Genomic DNA, 18,130 nt, shown 5'->3' with positions numbered 1-18,130 from the left:
ACTTGGACATACCTATGCTCCATTACATTAATCTTGTCTAACAAGGCACTGACTAGAGAAGCCTGGTTTTTCCTGGTCAGCCCTGACCTTTGATTGACTTAGTGACGCCTAAACCCACACCTCCAGATAGCCCCCGAATTGGGCTATTTCCCGATGAACTCTGGGTAAAATACCTGCGCAGTAGATACCAAAAGTGCATGTTCTTTTAAGAACCGACCACTCCTTAACCACTCCCTAATCCTGCCCCAAAACACCTAGTTACCACATTTGGCACAAGTGATACTACAGAACATCCTACATAAACTTTCTCTGTACCCTTTTAAGGTTGCAGGTTCCCTAAGAACTCTTGCCCGCTGAAAAGCGCAATAAATCTTTACCTTGACTTCAGCAATGCCTGAGTTCGTGAATTCTTCTCCAGAAGACCTGCCCCTGGCACCCTGGTCTTTGAGGGGGTCTCACACCCCCTTTGTAGGCCCCAGCAGATAGAGTGCTACCCCTGGACTCAGGGGGACTTGAGCTCCCATTTTGCCTCAGACACTAGCTGTGTGACCCTGGGTAAGTCAGGTTTAAGCCCGTTTCCTTCTCTGTAAAATAAGCTAAAGAAAGAAATGACAGCCCACTCCAGCATCCCTGCCAAGAAAACTAGATGTGGGGTCACAGAGTCACATGTGAGTAAAATGACTGACCATTAGATTGTGAGCGCCTTGAGGGCAGGCCTTGTTTTTCCTTCCTGTGTGTCCAGAGAAGTTTAGAACCAGGCCTGGCACTCACATCCACTTTCTAAATCCTCGATGGGGCAGCTGGAGCTCCCAGCTGTGTGAGCCTGGACAAGTCACTTCACCCTGTTTGCCTCAGTTTCCTCCTCTGGAAAATGAGCTGGAGAAGGAAATCCTCACTCCAGGATCTCAAATGAGATCAGGAAGACCTGAAGAGTCGACCCGACTGGAAAACAACTCTACAATACCCAATGCTTCCCCATGGGACCCAAGAAATGGGAGATGGGAGATTCAGGGGGACGGGGGAAAGTTGTCTGACCTACTCTAATGAGAGAACTTCAAAACAAACAGGGGAGGGCAGCAATTTGGGGAGGGGGTAGTTTGTGGTCCATATTCCAAAGGGCCAGTGAATCACTTTAACCCAGAGAAGCAGACAGCATTATTTTGAACTGAATTATTCAATTTTGTGCCCAGAAGGAAGGTGTTTCCTGCCTCATAGACCATCCTCCACGCCCATGGCAATGGCCTTGTGGATGATGTCTGGGCACAGACGGCACTCACCTGGGGAAGGTGGCTGCGGCTCCCAGGGGCCATTCCCTCTGGCTCCAGGCTCCCTGCTGGGGCCAGGCCTGGGTCCTCTGCAGGCTGAGCTGGGCAGGGAGAAGGAAGGATCCCAGCGGGGAGAGGTCTCTTCTCCAGGGCAGCAGGCTGAGGCCCCACAAGGGTCATAATGGGACCTCCCCGGCCTCAGGGGAGAGACTGCAGCCTGCAGAGGGAGAGAAGAGGCAGGGAAATGAAAACGGTCAGAACAGGACGACTCCTCCCCTCCCTCTCTCCTGCCCCCGGGGGGCAGAGGGGCATGGGGTCCCAGATGGGATGAGCCCCCTCAGAGCCTCAGTGGCTCCTGGGAGGCCCCTCTCCTCATCCCCCACACATTCCTAGGAGGGAGGGGGGCTGGAGGACGTGGGGACCTGGGAGGGCAGGGAGGCTCCGGGGGACACCGAGTTGGGGAAGCAAGAGGTCCGGGGTCACCCTTCCTCCTCTTCCTTTTGCAGACCTGGGGGGCAGGGGCCCCGAGTGTGTGAGGTGAAGGACCCGGCTCCAGTCCCGATCCCGGTCACCCCCAAACCCAGGAAACGGAGAGCTGGAGGGGGGCGGGGCGGGGAACTTGGGCCGGACCCGCCCGAACCTCAGCGCCCCGTTCTCCGCCCCTCCCCCACCCGCGGCTCTCCCCCGCCCCTCCCCCTCTGTTTCTATTCCAAACTTCACCGCAAACTTGAGCTTCATTTTGGGAACTGGGCCCTGAGGGGGGGCGGGGCAGACCCAGCCGGACCCCTCCCTGGAGTTCGCGCCTCCCGGACCCCGAGACCTACCAGGCTCCGCGTCCTCGGACTCACGGGGCAACCCCGGCCCCGGGGACCGGAGCAGCGCTCGACCACAGCAGGACCCCAGGCGCACGCCCCGTCTCCCTCTCACCTGCTCGCTCCCTTTGCCTGCCTCTGTCTCGGTTGTGCGCCTGCGCGTTCCCTCCCTCTAGCTACCTCCGCCTCCGCCGCTCCTGGGCGCCTGCGCGTTCCCTCCCTCTCGCTACCTCCGCCTCCGCCGCTCCTGGGCGCCTGCGCATTCCGTCCCTCTCGCTACCTCCGCCTCCGCCTCGCCCATGCGCCTGCGCATTCCGTCCCTCCCCAATCTCCACCTCTGCCCGGCGTACTCGCCTTCCAGCTCTCTGTTGCCACTTTCCTTCCTTTTACCAGGAGCGAAGCGGAGTAAATTAAATGCAGAGATTTCCTACCCAGAACTGATCCCCAGACCCTGGGTGACAGGCATCACCCCGTTCCGGCCTGCTGGGCCCCAGGGGATCCCTGGGTTCCTGATTTAGAGGTGGAGCTGGAGGCGGAGTCAGCGATGACGTAGCGAGCGCACGTGGAAGCTGTCCTTGGTCCTGTCCTCTAGTTTGTTTGCTGTAAGGCCCTAGCGTGACCTCTGCTGGAGAGTAGGCATCCCATGGTTTGCCTTCTAGGAGGAGGGAGGCAGGACTGCAAATGAAGAATCTGGAATTACGAATTTCTTCCCCCCTTCCCATTTCATTTTTTTCTTCAATCACCCATGTTATTTATTTTATATTCTGTATTTTCCAGTGACGTATAGAAACGTTTTTAACATCCATTTTCTTGAACGTCTGGATTCATTCCCTTCCTCCCTCCCACCAGACCTCCCATTCTTCTGCTTCTCCATCCTCCCTGAAGACCATAAACCCATACGAGTTCAAGCCGTGTAACACAGAAGAAAAAGCAACTCAAAAGAAACAAGGGGACCGAAAAAATCCCATGGGGGCAAGCAGACGGAAGGAGGGGAGAGGAGAAAGAAGGAAGGAAGGAAAAAGGGGAAATTTTGGAGAGGGGTTTGGGTGTGAAAGAATTCACTCAGACATTATCTATAGCCATTCGTTGGGAACTTTAGTACATGAAGTCTAGGGGTCTCCTTAGGAAGAAAGTTAAGTGAGACCCCGAAATTAGGGGGAGTTCTGCTTCTATAGAGGATTCAGATTGATGATGTAGTCTTAGAGGTTTTTATGGAGGTTAGAGATCAAAGATGGGACAAGAAAAGATTTTATAACAGAGGATGGATGAGGTGCTTGGGTGCATGTGCTTGGACCCCAATTCTAAAATCATATTTCTCTCTAAAAATCACTGTTCTCCCTAGCCTCAAAACAGTATTCCAGTCAGTCTCTCTCCAGCCCAAGGACACAGCCTGTCCCAGCAACAACCATCCTCTCCCTTCTTGCTACAGTAGCCAACTGAACCTATAGAACTTATTAGTCTGAACCAACTGTATACTGGGCTGAGCTGACTGTGTACAGGGTTATAGCAACATTTTCCACTCACTGACCAATCATACTCCCCTAACCCTAAATCTTGTCTAACAAGACATTGATGAGAGCAGCCTGGTATTCCTGAGTCAGTCCTGACCTCTAGTTGACTTAGTGACTTTCTGGCCTAAAACCACACCTCCAGGTATTTTCTTCCCTTGGGCTATTTCCTCATGGACTCTGAGTAGATACCAAATGTGCATGTTCCTTTAAGAACTAACCATTTTCCTTAAACATTCCCTAATTCCACCCTGAATCACCTAGTTAGCATATTTAGCACATGTTTTATTATAGAATGTCCTATATAAACTTTATGTGTACCCCTATAAGGTTGCAGGTTCCCTAAGAACTCTTGCCTGCTGAAAAGCACAGTATATCTTTACCTTGACCTCAATAACACTTGATAGAATCGGAGCACTGATTCTAAATGTGCTCTGATTCTAACCCTAAAATCCATGAATTCTTTCCCAGATGGCCCACAGAGGTCTCTCCAGCCCTCATTATATTTTTGGCATCCAACATGGGGCACAGGCATTATTCAAGTCAAGGTAAGCTTCCCCTGTCTTCCCCTTTCCCTTAAGTTTCCCAAACCCTTCCCCCCTCTGTGTGATTAAGGAAATTTATGATTCAGATTCGCACCCACAATAAGACACATTTGAGAAGAAGAAGCTGGATATTTTATTGATTTACAGAAAAGGCAAATGCATGAACAGTTTAGAGCTGTAGCAGAAATAATTAATATAGCCTAATACTAATATAATTATAACAATATTAATATAGATATAAGAGGAAATAGAAAAACATCACCAATTCAGGAAAGCACCAACACCTGAATTTTCTCAGCTGGGGGATCCCGGGATACAGCTTTCAGGGTCTGAATTGTGAGCAAGTAGTCCCAGGCAGAGCATCCTCTCCATGGGTGAGATTCCGAGGACTTACACTAAACAAGGGGATTTTATAGGGATCTAGACAAAGAAGGCTTTTTGCCAATGGCTCCGCACACTGTTCCAAGCTGGTCAGGCACATGGCCATGGGAATACAGATGTTTGTCCATCAAGGAGATATCATACAGGGGCCACAAGATATAAGTTAATTAATCACATACTAGGAAGACTAGCCAAATCTTCCAAGTATTATCTATGTGTTCCGGGGATGGCTAGTTCCCAGAACATTAATACATGGCCAACTCACATATGTTATATTCCTTGAGAGGTCACCAAAAGAACAGAGTGAACTTACTTTATTCAAGGGATATGAAATATTCCTTCACCTTCCTAGCCCTGTAGTTGAGGTTCACCCCTTAGGTACCTAGGAAGACTTCGACAGACTCTGACATAATTCCTGCGAGATAAGGGACACCTTGGTAGGAAGTTCCTGTATGGGTTCACTCACTCTCTTGGGATGCACAGAAGCAAGGTAGGCTACAGGGGCTGTATTGGTACCCTTCCCCGTCTGTACCTATCTCTAAGGCTTACAGAGAAAAGGATAGGCCAACAAACTCACCCCCCTCCCCTCCACTTGCAAGATTCACCCCTAGGAAACTTGGTCTCCCAGACTGTAAAGAATGTGTTACCTGGCCTCCATTATGATCTGGAGAGTCAAGAAAAAATGTTTGATTTGTGCAGAGAATTTCTGACAATCCTCTCGGAGTTTTTGGATTCTTCTTTTCATTGCCTATGTTCAGTCTCTACATGTTCTTTGTCTTCATCTGTGTGAATGAGAGTGTCTGTGTTAATACAGCCAGCCTGCTGCAGCTGGACTTTGGAATTTGGTTATCTCTGTCTCTCCTCCTCTCCTCCTTTCTCTGATAGCAGCATCAGAGAGTAGATAGATGGAAGAGAGAAAGAGAGAGACAATCTTATACTGTTCAATTTATATGATTGCTAAAGGCAGTGTCCAGTCAGAAATAGAAAGAAATAAGATATGTACAGTTTTAAAGGAGCTTTAATCAAAGCCCACCAGAAGGAATAAGCATGTGGGAAAGAGAACAGTATGGGTAGAAAGTTTAAGGAAAGCAGAAAAGGTTTGGAAATTTATGGAAAGTTGTTAGTAAAATTCTCTCTCTCACTCTACCTTGGTTTTTTTTTTTTTTTTTTGAGTTCTGTAGCCCTTTATTAGCAACTAAAATGGAAGATATCTGTTGTGCAACATGGGTAGCAGTGGACTCTACTGGAGATTTATTATATTCCAATACAGTCAATTTATAAATACAGTTTTCATTATTAAAAAGCTTCCACCTTTTTTTGTTTGTTTATAATTTGCAAAACTATTCTGACAGCTGAATATGAGTGCACAGGTCTGCAAAGAATACGAATTTTTAATATAGTAAATGTTTTGCAGGTTATATTTGAAGGACCATCTGACACCATGACTTTATATCTATCATCACTTTTAAATCACAAAATATTTTGATGCCAGTCTTCCTTCCTTTCATTGTCCTAAACAATAAAGCATTTTATAATGAGTTGAAATTAAGGAAGGACTATACCTACTAAAAAAGAGGAGAAAAAAGTTCTATTAATTTTGAGGTTTCAGTATCCCCAAAGACCAGGAACTGTATCTTTGTAAGGGTGAGGCTGGGACCCCATTTAGAGAATGATTATGTGCAGGTGGTATCCTTGAGTATTCAAAGTTTCAGTGGAGTGTAAATGCTCCAGCTGCATAACTCACTGAACTGTCTTGCCAGTTGCTACACTGGTTTAACTGGGCATAATTCAAAAATGGAAAGCTCATATTCATTCCATTCTTCTGGAATTCTGTGATAGCATTTAGTAACACCCCAATGTGATGTCTTCCCCATATTGTGTTATAGTATTTTTTCAAGTAATGGCTAAAAGATATGGGGTATAGTTGTTCTATAATACTCATGCCTATTTTATCTAGATGATCAATGGATCTATAAATCTCCCCCTAGGATTCATCATAGTAACTGTAATGGAACCTTTGACTCCAGTGGCAGAAATCAGAAGAAACCACAAAGAGATTACTAGAATCCCCTATATATTTACTGAAGGGTTTTCTAAATTCCTATTCTTTTGACTCACTCAGAGCTCCAACCAATACAGGAATAATGGTAAACTCATCCTTATGGCTTTCCATGGCTTTAGCAGTATAAGGCAAATGCATTTCAATACTGTGTTCATTTTAATCTGTCTGCAGAGACATGCTCAAACATTCCTGTCTTCCACAGTTCTCTATAAATCTTTTGATCAATATGAAGGTGTTCTATATATATCCACACTGGAAAGTGCACATCAAGATAGGGGCACTTGATGGGAAGGCCCAGGATGAATATTCTCCTGGTAACAGATGGATCCACTTGTTTGTAAGCATGAACAGCATGAGACCCATAGTAAGTATACCCTGCATGGTGGGCAATAATGACGCTAGTAGGTCTTTTTGTTGACTGTATTTGTGAAAATCAACCATCTAATTGTGCATTCAGTTGAGGACCTGAGGCTGTGGATCAGCTTCCCAGCAGACTACTCGGTTGGACATCTTGGATAGAACCTGTGCCAGCCATGGTGCATGAGGATGAATGAGGGGGTGGAAGGGGCTGCGGGAATGGCTTGGGGAGGGGATGAGGCACCAGGGGTCTAGTCCAGGAGGAGGCACCTGCAGGGAGGGGATCGGCCTGACCTAGGAGGAGGAGGAAGAGGAGGGGCCATGGCCACGCTGTCCTAGATCATCATGCATTCGAACTGTGCCTGCGGCTGCCCCACAGAGGCAGCAGAGCCCTGGCACTGCCCCTGGAGTCCCCACTACTCCTCCTCGTGGGCAGGGTCCACCACCTAGCACCCCAGCACCACTGTACACCCCCTCCCCCTTGCCCTCTGGCCTCAGGTGGCACTTGCCACCTCTCCTTCTGTTTTCTAACACTGGCCAGGTTGTGGAGATGAAGAGAAAGACAAGAAAGAAATCTGGTACACTTTATCTCTCATATCAGAGAAGGACACTGATTAGCATTTAATCATTTCATGTCTCATCTAAAAGAGAAAAACAAAAAGGTAGTTAAATTTATTTTAATGATATTTTAATTGAAATGTGTCACTCCTAACTTTATGTTTAAGATAAGTCAGAATTTATTATACTATTTGGCACTAAGGAAAATTGGGGAAATGCATAGATCTGAAAAAGAGACACCTCAGAGACAGAGCTTGGAAGTCTCCAGTACAGCAGAAGGGACCAGGTGCCACTGGGTCTTTTTCTAGAGTCCCCCACTCTTCGACTGGCACATTCAGAGTCCTCTCTTTCAAAGAAGTTTTTAAGGAGTGGACATAGGAGTGAAGTTTACTTGAGTAAAGATCCTTCACGCTGTAGTTCTGACTCTGACCACTGAGCTAGGGCTGCTTTCATCCCAGATCAGATCAAGGGAAAAGACTGCTAAAAAATAGTAAGGAATCTGAGTTATCCTCCCCAACCTGGCAAAAGGAAGGAAGGAGAGGCATAGTAGCTATTGGGCCTCGCTGACAACAGTCCTGGGTCCCTGGCCAGCCTGAAGCCCCCCTCTCCCCAGGCAAGCAGAGGAACCTCTCCTCTCAAACCCCCCAGACCTTGCTCCCATACCACCTGAGCCTAGAGCTTCTGCTCCAAGTTCCCTGAAGCTGAGCAACCCCAGTCAGGAAGCTCATAGATTCCTCAAGGACTCTCTCCCTTATCCATCAAATTCCCCTTCTCAATAGCCCCTGGACATTTGATTCAGGTGTTGGACTCCACAACCTCCCAGAACTCCCTGGTCCTTAGTCCCGCTTTCTCTCCCCCTTCACAAATCCCTACCTCCCCCACAACCAGGCTCTGCAACTGTGGGGAGAACAGGGGATGTGCCAGGACAGTACAAGATCACAAGCAAACCAGCCTCTACATTTGCCAAGCCCAATCTTCCACTAATAATGTGTATATGTGATGGTTTGGAAATGCAATAAATGTCATCTAAAATGTACTGTTTGTGTTACGATTATGCTTCTCAATTGTGGTAATTTTCTCTTATATTGTAAAAATTGAGTGACCACTGTGAGACAGAAATGGTATTAAACAAAATAATTTTTAATCTGAATTTTGTTGAAACGAAAAGAAGTTGGAAAAATTGTGTAAAAATCAGTTATGTTACTTTATCAACCTTGCAAACCCTGTCTTAAAAGGTTTTATAGCTGCCATTTAGAAAATCAAGTACTTTCACCTTTGCCTGTTGAAAGAGGTTACAGCTAAAACAGCTGGGCTATCATTTACGAAGGTTGTAAGACTGTTAACTAAGTTATTTGGGGTTACTGTTTTAATGCAGAAACCTAAAATTTTTAATTGATCACTGTGTATGGAAAGGATGGAATTGGGTGAAAGCTTTATCCAGAATTGATTCTGCCCACTCAGAACAGTCCTCCTGTATATTTGTGGGTTGGCAGGCAGGGGCACTAACATCAGTCCCCCCTTCCCCTGTGGTCTGTACTGATTCCCCTTATTTTGTAAAATTGCCAAGGCCCCCGGAAACCATCCATGTGGGCAAGGTCATCAGTCCCAGGAAAAGAACTTGTTTGGATTCTGTAGTTCCTAAATAATGAATATGACTTGCTCCAAAGTGGTAATAGAAAATATTTTTAACAATTGGCTTTTACACCAGGACAAGTTTTAAATTCAAGAAGGAAAGATGTTAAATGGAATCCCTTCAATATTTATTGCTTGTTGCAACTCCATGAGAATAAAAATAACTGTATCTGGCTCTAAACTGTGATTAATGAGACTCGTTGTTTAAGGTAAAAGGCATTTGGGACATTTTTGGGACAATTGGAACACTGTCATTTTTGAGTTTGAATTTGGGTACAATTGCCTGCATTAAATCAGTATCGGAAAGATATGCTACTCGTTATTCAGAGGGAATGTGATCCTGTACTGGTAACAGGTGAAGTTTGCATCTGGAAAGGAAAGACTGAGGAGACAATTCTGGCCTCAATTTAGGATAGAATTCTCCAGGCTTAGTTTCCCCATTGTGTTTCTTTAAGAAAGGAATGTTTCCCACCTGCCTATTCCTGATTCTGGCTATGAAACGGATACTGCATGGTTGGAGAATTTCACTCTTCTCTGAATTCAAACAAAGTCAATGATGTTTTATCCTGTCCTATTTGGTATGTCACATGTCCCTGCTTTTCTTCTTCTATAGAAAATTTCTATGATCAAGAGTAAGAGATCAGTAAAACATGTGAGCTCTTTGTGTAATCTTACTGGGAAATCTAATATTAGTTTTTATCTAGAATTAGAAAATTTATGTAAGCTACTTATGACTCACCTTAGTAAGTTCCCATTATTTAAAAGGATTTTAAAAGCAGTAGTATTTTCCTGTGATCATTCTCTTACTGTTACCAATGTGAGATTCCATTGCAACACCTTTTGACTAAATCACTTTGTGATATTTAGGAATTTTACAATAACTAGGAATTTAGTTTGTTATAATACTTTGAGCACCTGTTACTTAAAGACATTTTATACCAACTAAGTTTTAATGAATTTCAGTTTTAAAGGTTTAATTTTGCTTTAAGGTGAAAAGAGAGCTATCATTTTTAAAGGTTTCAACTAATTTTCTTTATAAAAGTTTAGTGATGCTCTTCACATCAGTATAAATTTTAAACTCTGAAAAGAAAAGGAAATACTTGTTTTTTCAATGCTACTTTAATTGTAATTTTGTTTTTTCCCCTCCCACCAGATTGTGGTGTTATATGACTCAGAAGCATGCATTTCATCAGTAGAAACAGACATTAATGATATGGGCAGTTTGCAGCTACTGAAAGCACCACACAGTCTCTCCAATGAAAGTCTGCTCTTCTTCTGTTCAATTCTGGATCCAACTCATTGTCCATTTGGTGTTCTTATCCAAAGACTTACAAACAGCCTGAATGAACATAGCACAGACTGAGGCCCATGTCATCTAGATAATGGCAATATTGGGGCTTTCTCCACTTTGCTTTTTCATTATGTGGATGGTTAGAGGAATCTCTTTGATATTGCCATAGATTTCCCTTCAGAGGCTCTGTAGTGTCAATCATGATCTGATATCATGAGGAAATGGGAGGAATTGGAGAATCCTGCCATCCAGGGAGGATTCTTCTTTTGTTTGGATTCAAGGCATAATGTACTCCATGCTCCTGGCAAATTATTGCAGTGGAACATAAATAACATTGGAAACTCAATGATCTGGGTTCTGATCCTGGCATTGTTATTTACCATGATGCCAGGCCTAGAGGCCTGAGGGCTACCCGAGTCTTACCTTACCTGTCCCAGGTCTTCGGTTGGCCAAACTGGATAAACGTATGAGAGAAGAGACTTTCCGGAGTCGAACAAGGGTTAGGCTTTATTCAGGGTCCTGGTTACATGTGCAGGGGGAGCTCTTCCTTAGGAGGGAGAGAGAAATCTCCCAAGGAGGCAAAGATCTTATAGTAAGAGATTAGAAGCAGAAGTGTAAGTGGGGAGAGAGGGGGAGGGGAGAGCGAAGAGAGGAAAAACGGAGCCTTCTGTCCTGTCAGGGCCCCTCCGAGCTAAGAGCCCTTCAGGCTTTCCTGACCCTAATTAAGCTCTCCGGCCGTGTAGTTTGCACCTGAATACCGTGCCTGTTAGATAACAATAGGTGTGCCCAGATCCGGGACAGTCTCGAGGGCAGGGATGCTCCTCCCATCACGTTTCTCAGGAGAAGAGGCGGAAATACACGAGATAGCTCGGTCTCACTCCTCGATTCCCTGGTGTTTCATGGGGTGCCTCATGAGAACTCTAAGATTTAGAAGTTCCCACCTTTACCCGCCCAAGACTGTCCACATGGAATTGAGCTTCCATCCCCAACACCATGATCTTAATTACTGAGAGTCAATTGTCTTCCCTATAGAATGATTGGTATAAATGATGTCTGAAACCTCATTTATGTCTACTCCATGTGACTATAGGGGAACATATGCTTCTATTTTTGATTTCATTTCATGGCAGTGCTCTGCACTTCCTGGAAAATGTATCCATTGTATCTATCAAAGAATTGTCCCTCTTTCTAACATGTGGTGGGAGGTAATTTGTTTGATGAAAGCCTTCAGGGGCACATTTAGTTCTACTGAGTCGAGTGCTTTAAAACAATTATTCCTAGTAGATGTCATAGGATCTCACATGCTCTACTTTTCAGACAGTTGCCTGACCCAAGATTGTGCTTTGGAGATATTTTGCAGGTCTTATCCTTTCTCTGTTTTTAATAGAATCTGTCCTCAAGATGTGCAGAGACTATTCTCATAATGGTTTTGCGAAGAGGGGACAACAGGCTGAGGGTGAGCTGGCAGGGGCTTTTGTTTTCTTCATTGCCTTTACTTATTTGCTATGGTGGTGGTAAAATACTTAGAACTTTTCAGTTCTTTGGAAATCTTCCTCAGTTTGAAGGAGCTTAATAATTGAGGATTCCAGGCAATTGATACCATGAGAAGTCACAAGAAAAGTCCATCCAATGCCACAAAATTATCGTAAAAACAGCAAAAAAAAAAATGACAAAAAGAGCAAAAACATCAGAAATTCTCGAGACAAATGTGAACTGAAAGAAGAGGTCTATCATAATGGAAAATCAAAAAAAGCTAGAATTCGGTCAAAAAGAAGAGAATCATTAAAAGACTATGGCAGGGGTGGGAATGAGATTGAACTAAATTTAAGTGACTATTCAGGTGACTTCCAACTCTGGTCTAGCTTTTTTTGCTTGCTGCCATTGCTTTTCCAGTTCATTTATTCTTCTTGTTGTGGGAGCTCTTTCTCTTTCTCCTCCTCTTCCTGCCTGAGTTCCTGCCAGCTTTGGCCTTCCTTGTAGCTGCTCCAGGCTTAGGCCAGCAAGCCTTGCATCCCAGTTCCTTTGACTCCAGAATAATGGTTTTCCATTATGATAGACCAATTCATTCAGGAGGGAATGGGATAAGAAAGGGGGGAATAATAGAAGGAACAGGTGATTGGGGGAAGGGGTAATTGGAAGCAAACACTTTTGTAGAGGGACAGGTAAAAGGAGAGAATAGAATAAATGGAGGTTGAGACCGAACAGAGGAAAATATAGTTAGTTTTTCACAACATGACTGTAATGGAAGTGTTTTGTGTTATTACACATGTATAATCTATATCAAATTGCTTGCCTTCTCAATGAAGGTGGATGAGGAGAGGGGAAGGGAGAGAATGTGGAACTCAAAGCTTTAAAAACGAATATTAAAAAATATCTTTACATGTAACTAGGAAATAAGATTTTTAGGCAACAGGATATAGAAATCTATCTTGCCCTACAGAAAAATAGAAAGGAGGGAGATAAGGGGGTGGGTGATAGAAGGGAGGACAGATTGGAGAAAAAGGTAATCATGATGTCCTGGGGTGGGGGGCAAGGGTGAAATGGGGAGAAAATTTGAAATTCAAAAAATTCTGGAAGAGAATGTTGCAAACTGAAAATAAATAAATTCTAAAAAAAAATTTTAAATACAAAAAAAAAAAGACTTGTCTGAGTCACAGATGGGATGGATGTCATTAAAGCGGAGGTGGAAACGTACCCCTCCACAAATCAGCCTTCATATTACTTTAGTCCTCAGATTCCTTCAGTTTGGAGTAGGGACATTTTCTTCCCAACTTCTAAGACAGGAAAGGGTCACAATGAGGAGGGCTGGAGATTGGAAGGCCAGCAGGGAAGGGTTGAGGGCTGGGATCTTGTTTTTCTCTGGTTCCAGCCGGGAGCACAAGAACCGTGCGCTCCTGCAGTGATGATGGGAGGGAGGGAGAATCAGGTTCCCGAGAGTTTGAAGCTGTTCTGTGAATAATAAAGAGCGAAAGTCCAGTAAGGCTGGAGATTTCTTCTGCGTCAGTTTCAGTTTTAGCCTCCTAACCTGAGAGTGTTCATTCTGCACAGTGACCAATGACGTTTTTTGGTTTCCGCTTGCTATTGGTTAGCAGAGACTCTGTGAAGTCAACCAGAAGTGAGGGATTCATTCGACCCTATCTAAACCCAGTATAAACTGGTTTCAATGATCTTGTATTTCTGTGCTTGTGGACCATGGGACCTTATATGCGCTTTCTCCTGTTGTTGGGGACCCTGACCGTGCCAGAGACCTGGGCGGGTAAGTAGAGAATAGTGTTGAGCGGCGCCGCGGAGACTGGACACAGCAGATATGTGGGTGGGATGGGGTTTCCTACAGAAAGCTCCTCCTACCCCAGCTCAGGGAACCAGGTCCTTAATGTCAGGTGAAATCAGGGCGATTCTGAAAGGAAGAAGCCGTGATTAAGGCTGTGTGCGTGTGACTCGGGAACCAGTAGCCTACTGTCCCTTAGCAGGGCTTTGGAAGGAGGGAGGGGTTGGAAGTCTTGGTGTCGGTTCCTTAGTTTAGGGAAGGGTGAGTGAATTGGTAGGTGGGTGTGAGGACGAGGGGCGTTGAAGCAGAGGAGCCAGGAGGGAAAATGGGGGCGACAGTCCTGGGAGCGTTAAGAAGGAACAGAGTTGTCCAGGAGCCCCCAGCCCCGGCATCTAGGAGAACCAGGAGCAGCTTTGTTAAAGAGTTTCGGAGTGGATCTCGGGGGTGGGGGTGTGATGGAGGGAATGAGCATGGGGACTGGTGAAGACACAAGATGGGGCCCGGAGGGTGAGGATTGTGAGAGATCCGGGACCCAGACCAGAGAAGGGCGTATGCGTAGCCAGCAACTAGCGAAGGAGCACTAGGACCTGCCTGGGGTTATCAGTGAATGTAATTGGTGATTTCAAAGCGCGATAGTTTCGAGAATTACTGTCACTGTGCTGGGTGCACTAGCCTCCGGGGCAGAGGACCAAGGATGGGAAGACATTTCGGGACAGCGTGTTGGGAGTCCAGGGTCATTCTCCGGGCGGGACAGGGTCTGAGCTTGGCCGCAGACGCGGGACAGTGGGGGTAGGATCTACGCGGTCACTGCCCTGACTCCGGGCTCGCGTCCCCAAATCTCAGGCTCTCACTCCCTGAGGTTTTTCTCGGTCTCGGTGTCCGGGCCCGAGCTCGGCAAGCCGCGGTTCTTCTCCATTGATTACGTGGACTATCAGCAGTTGGCCCGCTTCGACAGCCACAGCGCCAGTCGGAGGGTGGAGCCACTGGCGCGGTGGCTGGACAAGATGGACCATGTAGACCCAGACTACTGGGATAGGAACACGCGGCACAACGAGGTGTCCACACATTTTTACGGAGACCCTGCGTGGCTACTTTAACCAGAGTGAAAGTGGTGCGTGCCCTGAGCCCCGGGGCAGGGGCAGGGGCGGAGGGAGGCCAGGTCGGCTCCCCCTGGGATTGCCGACGGTGGGGAGGGGCTCCCAAGGCTGAAGGACACGGGTGGGGAGCGGGTCACGGAATCAGCAAAAGTTTAGCGGTGCTGACCCAGGGCTCCGGCCGGGGCAGGCATCCACACCTACCAGGGTTTGTCTGGCTGCGAGGTGTCTCCCGAACTCACCTTCCAGCGCGGGTTTTATCAATTGCCTACGACGGGCTCGACTACATCTCTCTGGACACGGACACCTACACCTGGACAGCGTTGGTACCCCAGGCTGTGAACACCAAGCGTGTGTGGGAGGCGGCAGGTGCATGTCAGAGAGAAGGAAAGCCTATCTGGAGGAGATTTGCCTGGTGTGGCTGAAGAAATACCTGGAGATGGGAAAGGAGACGCTGATGAGGACAGGTAGGGCCTGGCCCGAGTATGTGTGGCACTCCCTGCTTCTGACCTTTGTCTCCAGACCCACCCTCTGCCTGTGTGACCCGCCACACTGCCCCACATGGGGAAGTGACCCTGAGGTGCCGGGCCCAGGACTTTTACCCTAAAGAGATCTCCTTGACTTGGCTGAGGGATGGGGAGGAACACCCCCAGGACACAGAGTTCATTGAGACTAGGCCTGCAGGAGATGGAACATTCCAGAAGTGGGCAGCTGTGCAGATGACCTCGGGCCAGGAAGACAAATACACCTGCCTAGTTCAACACCAGGGGCTGTCTGAGCCCCTCAACCTGAAGTAGGGTAAGGACAGTGAGGAGGGGCTGAGAAAAGGCCACCCCCCACAGGATCAGAGGGAGGGGGAGTTACTGGGGGAGGTGGGGGAGGGGTTAGTGACTCAGGCCTAACAGGGGTCAGGGCCTCTCAATTCCCTTTTCCATTTCAGAGCCACCATCCTCACCCACCTGACTCACAGTGGGGGGCATTGCTGCTAGCCTCCTCCTCCTCACTGCAGTCATTGCTGGAGTTGAGATCTGGAGAAAGAAGAATTCAGGTAGGCAAGACTGGGAGGGGGCCTTAGAGAGCAGGCATCATGGAGATCCGGGCTTCCTTTGACCCAGCAGCTTGTCTTTCTGTCCTCAAGTCCTCTCTTCGTTATTTGAGACTGTCAGATGGTCCCTAAGACTCTAGATGAACAAATCCTTAACTGGAAACCATTTCTCTGGAGGATATCTGGCAGGGGTATAACAGACTGGCTGAGTGGGGAATTTGTTTCAGACATAGAGATCTCTGCCCAAAGGCCTGGGTGTCTCCCCAGCTGGGGGCTGTAGACCAGCCCTGGGAACCCCTGGATGCAGGCCTGGAGAGCGTGAAGGGTCTATTGGTGGGCCTTTCTCTTTTCCCTTTGGATCTAAATACTAGACTGGAGTGGGGGAAGGGAATGTAATTTGTTGTGTCTCGAAGACAAATCTTTGAACTTCTGAGACCTTGGTGTGGTCTCTTTTCCTCGATTCCTCTCTGGAAATTTGTTTTCCTTTTTCAGGTGGAAAAGGAGGTGATTATGTTTCAGCTGCAGGTAAGTGAAGGGTAGAAATAAGGGGCCAGCCCATGCTGTCTCTTGGACCTGAGCAGTGAGAAGACAGATGAGAGGCTTATCCCAGTAGCCTTCCCTTGGTGTCCCCTTCCCTTCCCATACCCTGATACTGAAATGCATGTCCCTGACTGGGTTGTTTCCCTCCTTTGTCTCCAGGCAATGACAATTCTCAGGGGTCAGATGTCTCTCTCACAGACAGAGGTGTGACTCTGGGGGCCTGGAAGGAGGGATGGATGGAGGTAAAGAGGGCCAAGCAAAGAGGAGGAGGGTCTGTGGGAGGTTAGTCTGAGAATTGGCTGGGTGGTAAGGCAGGCCCTTCAGAATGATGAGAGGCTGGAGGCCAGAGGGCACTTGGAGGATCCCCTGAATCTGTCTTTCCTTCTTCAGTTTGAGAAAATTGCCTGGCATGGACCTGAGACAGAAAACCAGTCTGCAGTCCCTGGGTTGTTCTGTTGACTCCTGGCCTCTCTCCTCAGCACTGGCCCCTGGGATCATCCCTGGACTCTACTGGCCCAAGACCAGGGCAGTATCATCAGGACCTTCAGACCTGTTCTCAAAGGCTCCCTCTCTGCCCCCACCGCCACCTTTCTTCCTGCCTATGTTACTCTGAAGGGAGACAACCAGCAGTGAGGACCAGAGGGCTTTGAGAATGAGCCCTCCTGCACATGTGATGCTGCCCTGACCTCTGGGGTCTCTGTCTGACTATCAGAATGGCCTGATGAATCACTACTCTGCAGTCTTCAGCTTTTCTGCAAAATTTCAACTCAGCTTCACATTTGGGTGGGGGATTGTGGGGAGCAGGATGCCCATGTGGAGATGTTCTGGCCATGTTAAGGGGAAAAGAAATGAACGTTTGGAGACATCTGAGAATCCTTTTTTTCTGCAGATGGGGGTGGGCCCCAGAGAGGAAGGAGCCTGGGGGAGCCAGTGTATGTACATGGTGAGGGGCAGAATTTTGTTTTTGATTTGTACTGCTCAGGGCACTTGTGGACATGGTCTACTGCGACTTGTTCCAGGGCTTCAGACAGAACCCAAACTGCACACTCCTCCTGGGCCTGGAGCCATGCCCAGACAGGCTGCTGTGTCGCTAGCCCATAGGCTGCCCACCCATACCAGATCCAGACAGCTTTCAAGGACCCCACCTCTTGGAAATCACTGAGCCTCGGGCAGATCATCAGCCTGACTGAAGCATCATATGTTACCCTCCCAGCCATTGCATTGTGCAAGACAGACTCCCCACTGAACTATGTGGGCATTGCCATTCTGTGTAATAACAAGGGAGCTCACTCAGTTGGTCTGATGTGGTGGATACTGGCCCTTGAAATCCTATGTGTGTGTGGTACCATCTCCCGTGGGCACCCATGGGAGGTTATGCCTGATCTTTACTTCTACAGGGATCCAGAGGAGACCGAAAAGGAAGAGCAGGCTGCAGCTGAGAAGGCAATGACAAAAGAGAAGTTTCAGGGTGAATGAACTGCAGCTGCCCCAGAGTTCACTGCTGCTCAGCCTGAAGTGGCTGATTGGTCTGAGGGAGTACAGGTTCTTCTGTGCCCATTCAGCAGTTCCCTCCTGAAGACTGGAGTGCTCAGACGGCTACTGAGGACCCAGATGCTCTAACAATGTTGGAAAAAATGCTGATGGAAAATAAACATTGGTTTCTTACCCAAAAAAGAATATAAAGGGAATAGATTTAAAAAAGAGAGAAGTAAAGAGACCAAGCCATGTGAGATCTTGAAATATATGACAAAACTGTAATTGTCAAAAGAAAC

At 47.1% G+C, this 18,130-nt stretch overlaps 1 protein-coding gene and 2 pseudogenes across 1 annotated transcript in view; 1 reads left to right on the top strand and 2 right to left on the bottom strand.

Annotated features, from left to right (window-relative positions):
* The window catches only part of LOC140508072 (uncharacterized), a 41,482-nt gene extending 39,249 nt beyond the window's left edge, over positions 1 to 2,233 (bottom strand). Inside the window, exons 1-2 of the mRNA XM_072615804.1 lie at positions 2,090 to 2,233; positions 1,278 to 1,482 (exon numbers count right to left, since the gene is read on the bottom strand). Coding sequence (XP_072471905.1) covers positions 1,278 to 1,445 — 168 coding nt within the window. The 5' untranslated portion in view covers positions 1,446 to 1,482; positions 2,090 to 2,233. The remainder of the gene's footprint in view (positions 1 to 1,277; positions 1,483 to 2,089) is intronic.
* Positions 2,234 to 6,219: 3,986 nt separating this feature from the next.
* On the bottom strand, positions 6,220 to 6,954 carry LOC140508107 (protein MEMO1-like; annotated as a pseudogene).
* A 6,389-nt stretch (positions 6,955 to 13,343) lies between these two features.
* On the top strand, positions 13,344 to 17,670 carry LOC140508094 (BOLA class I histocompatibility antigen, alpha chain BL3-6-like; annotated as a pseudogene).
* Positions 17,671 to 18,130: the final 460 nt, after the last annotated feature.

Source organism: Notamacropus eugenii, chromosome 5, assembly GCF_028372415.1.
Source record: "Notamacropus eugenii isolate mMacEug1 chromosome 5, mMacEug1.pri_v2, whole genome shotgun sequence".
NCBI classification, from domain to species: Eukaryota; Metazoa; Chordata; class Mammalia; order Diprotodontia; family Macropodidae; genus Notamacropus; species Notamacropus eugenii.
Note: the sequence above shows the minus strand (reverse complement) of the source record. Positions and strands in the feature narration are given on the sequence as shown.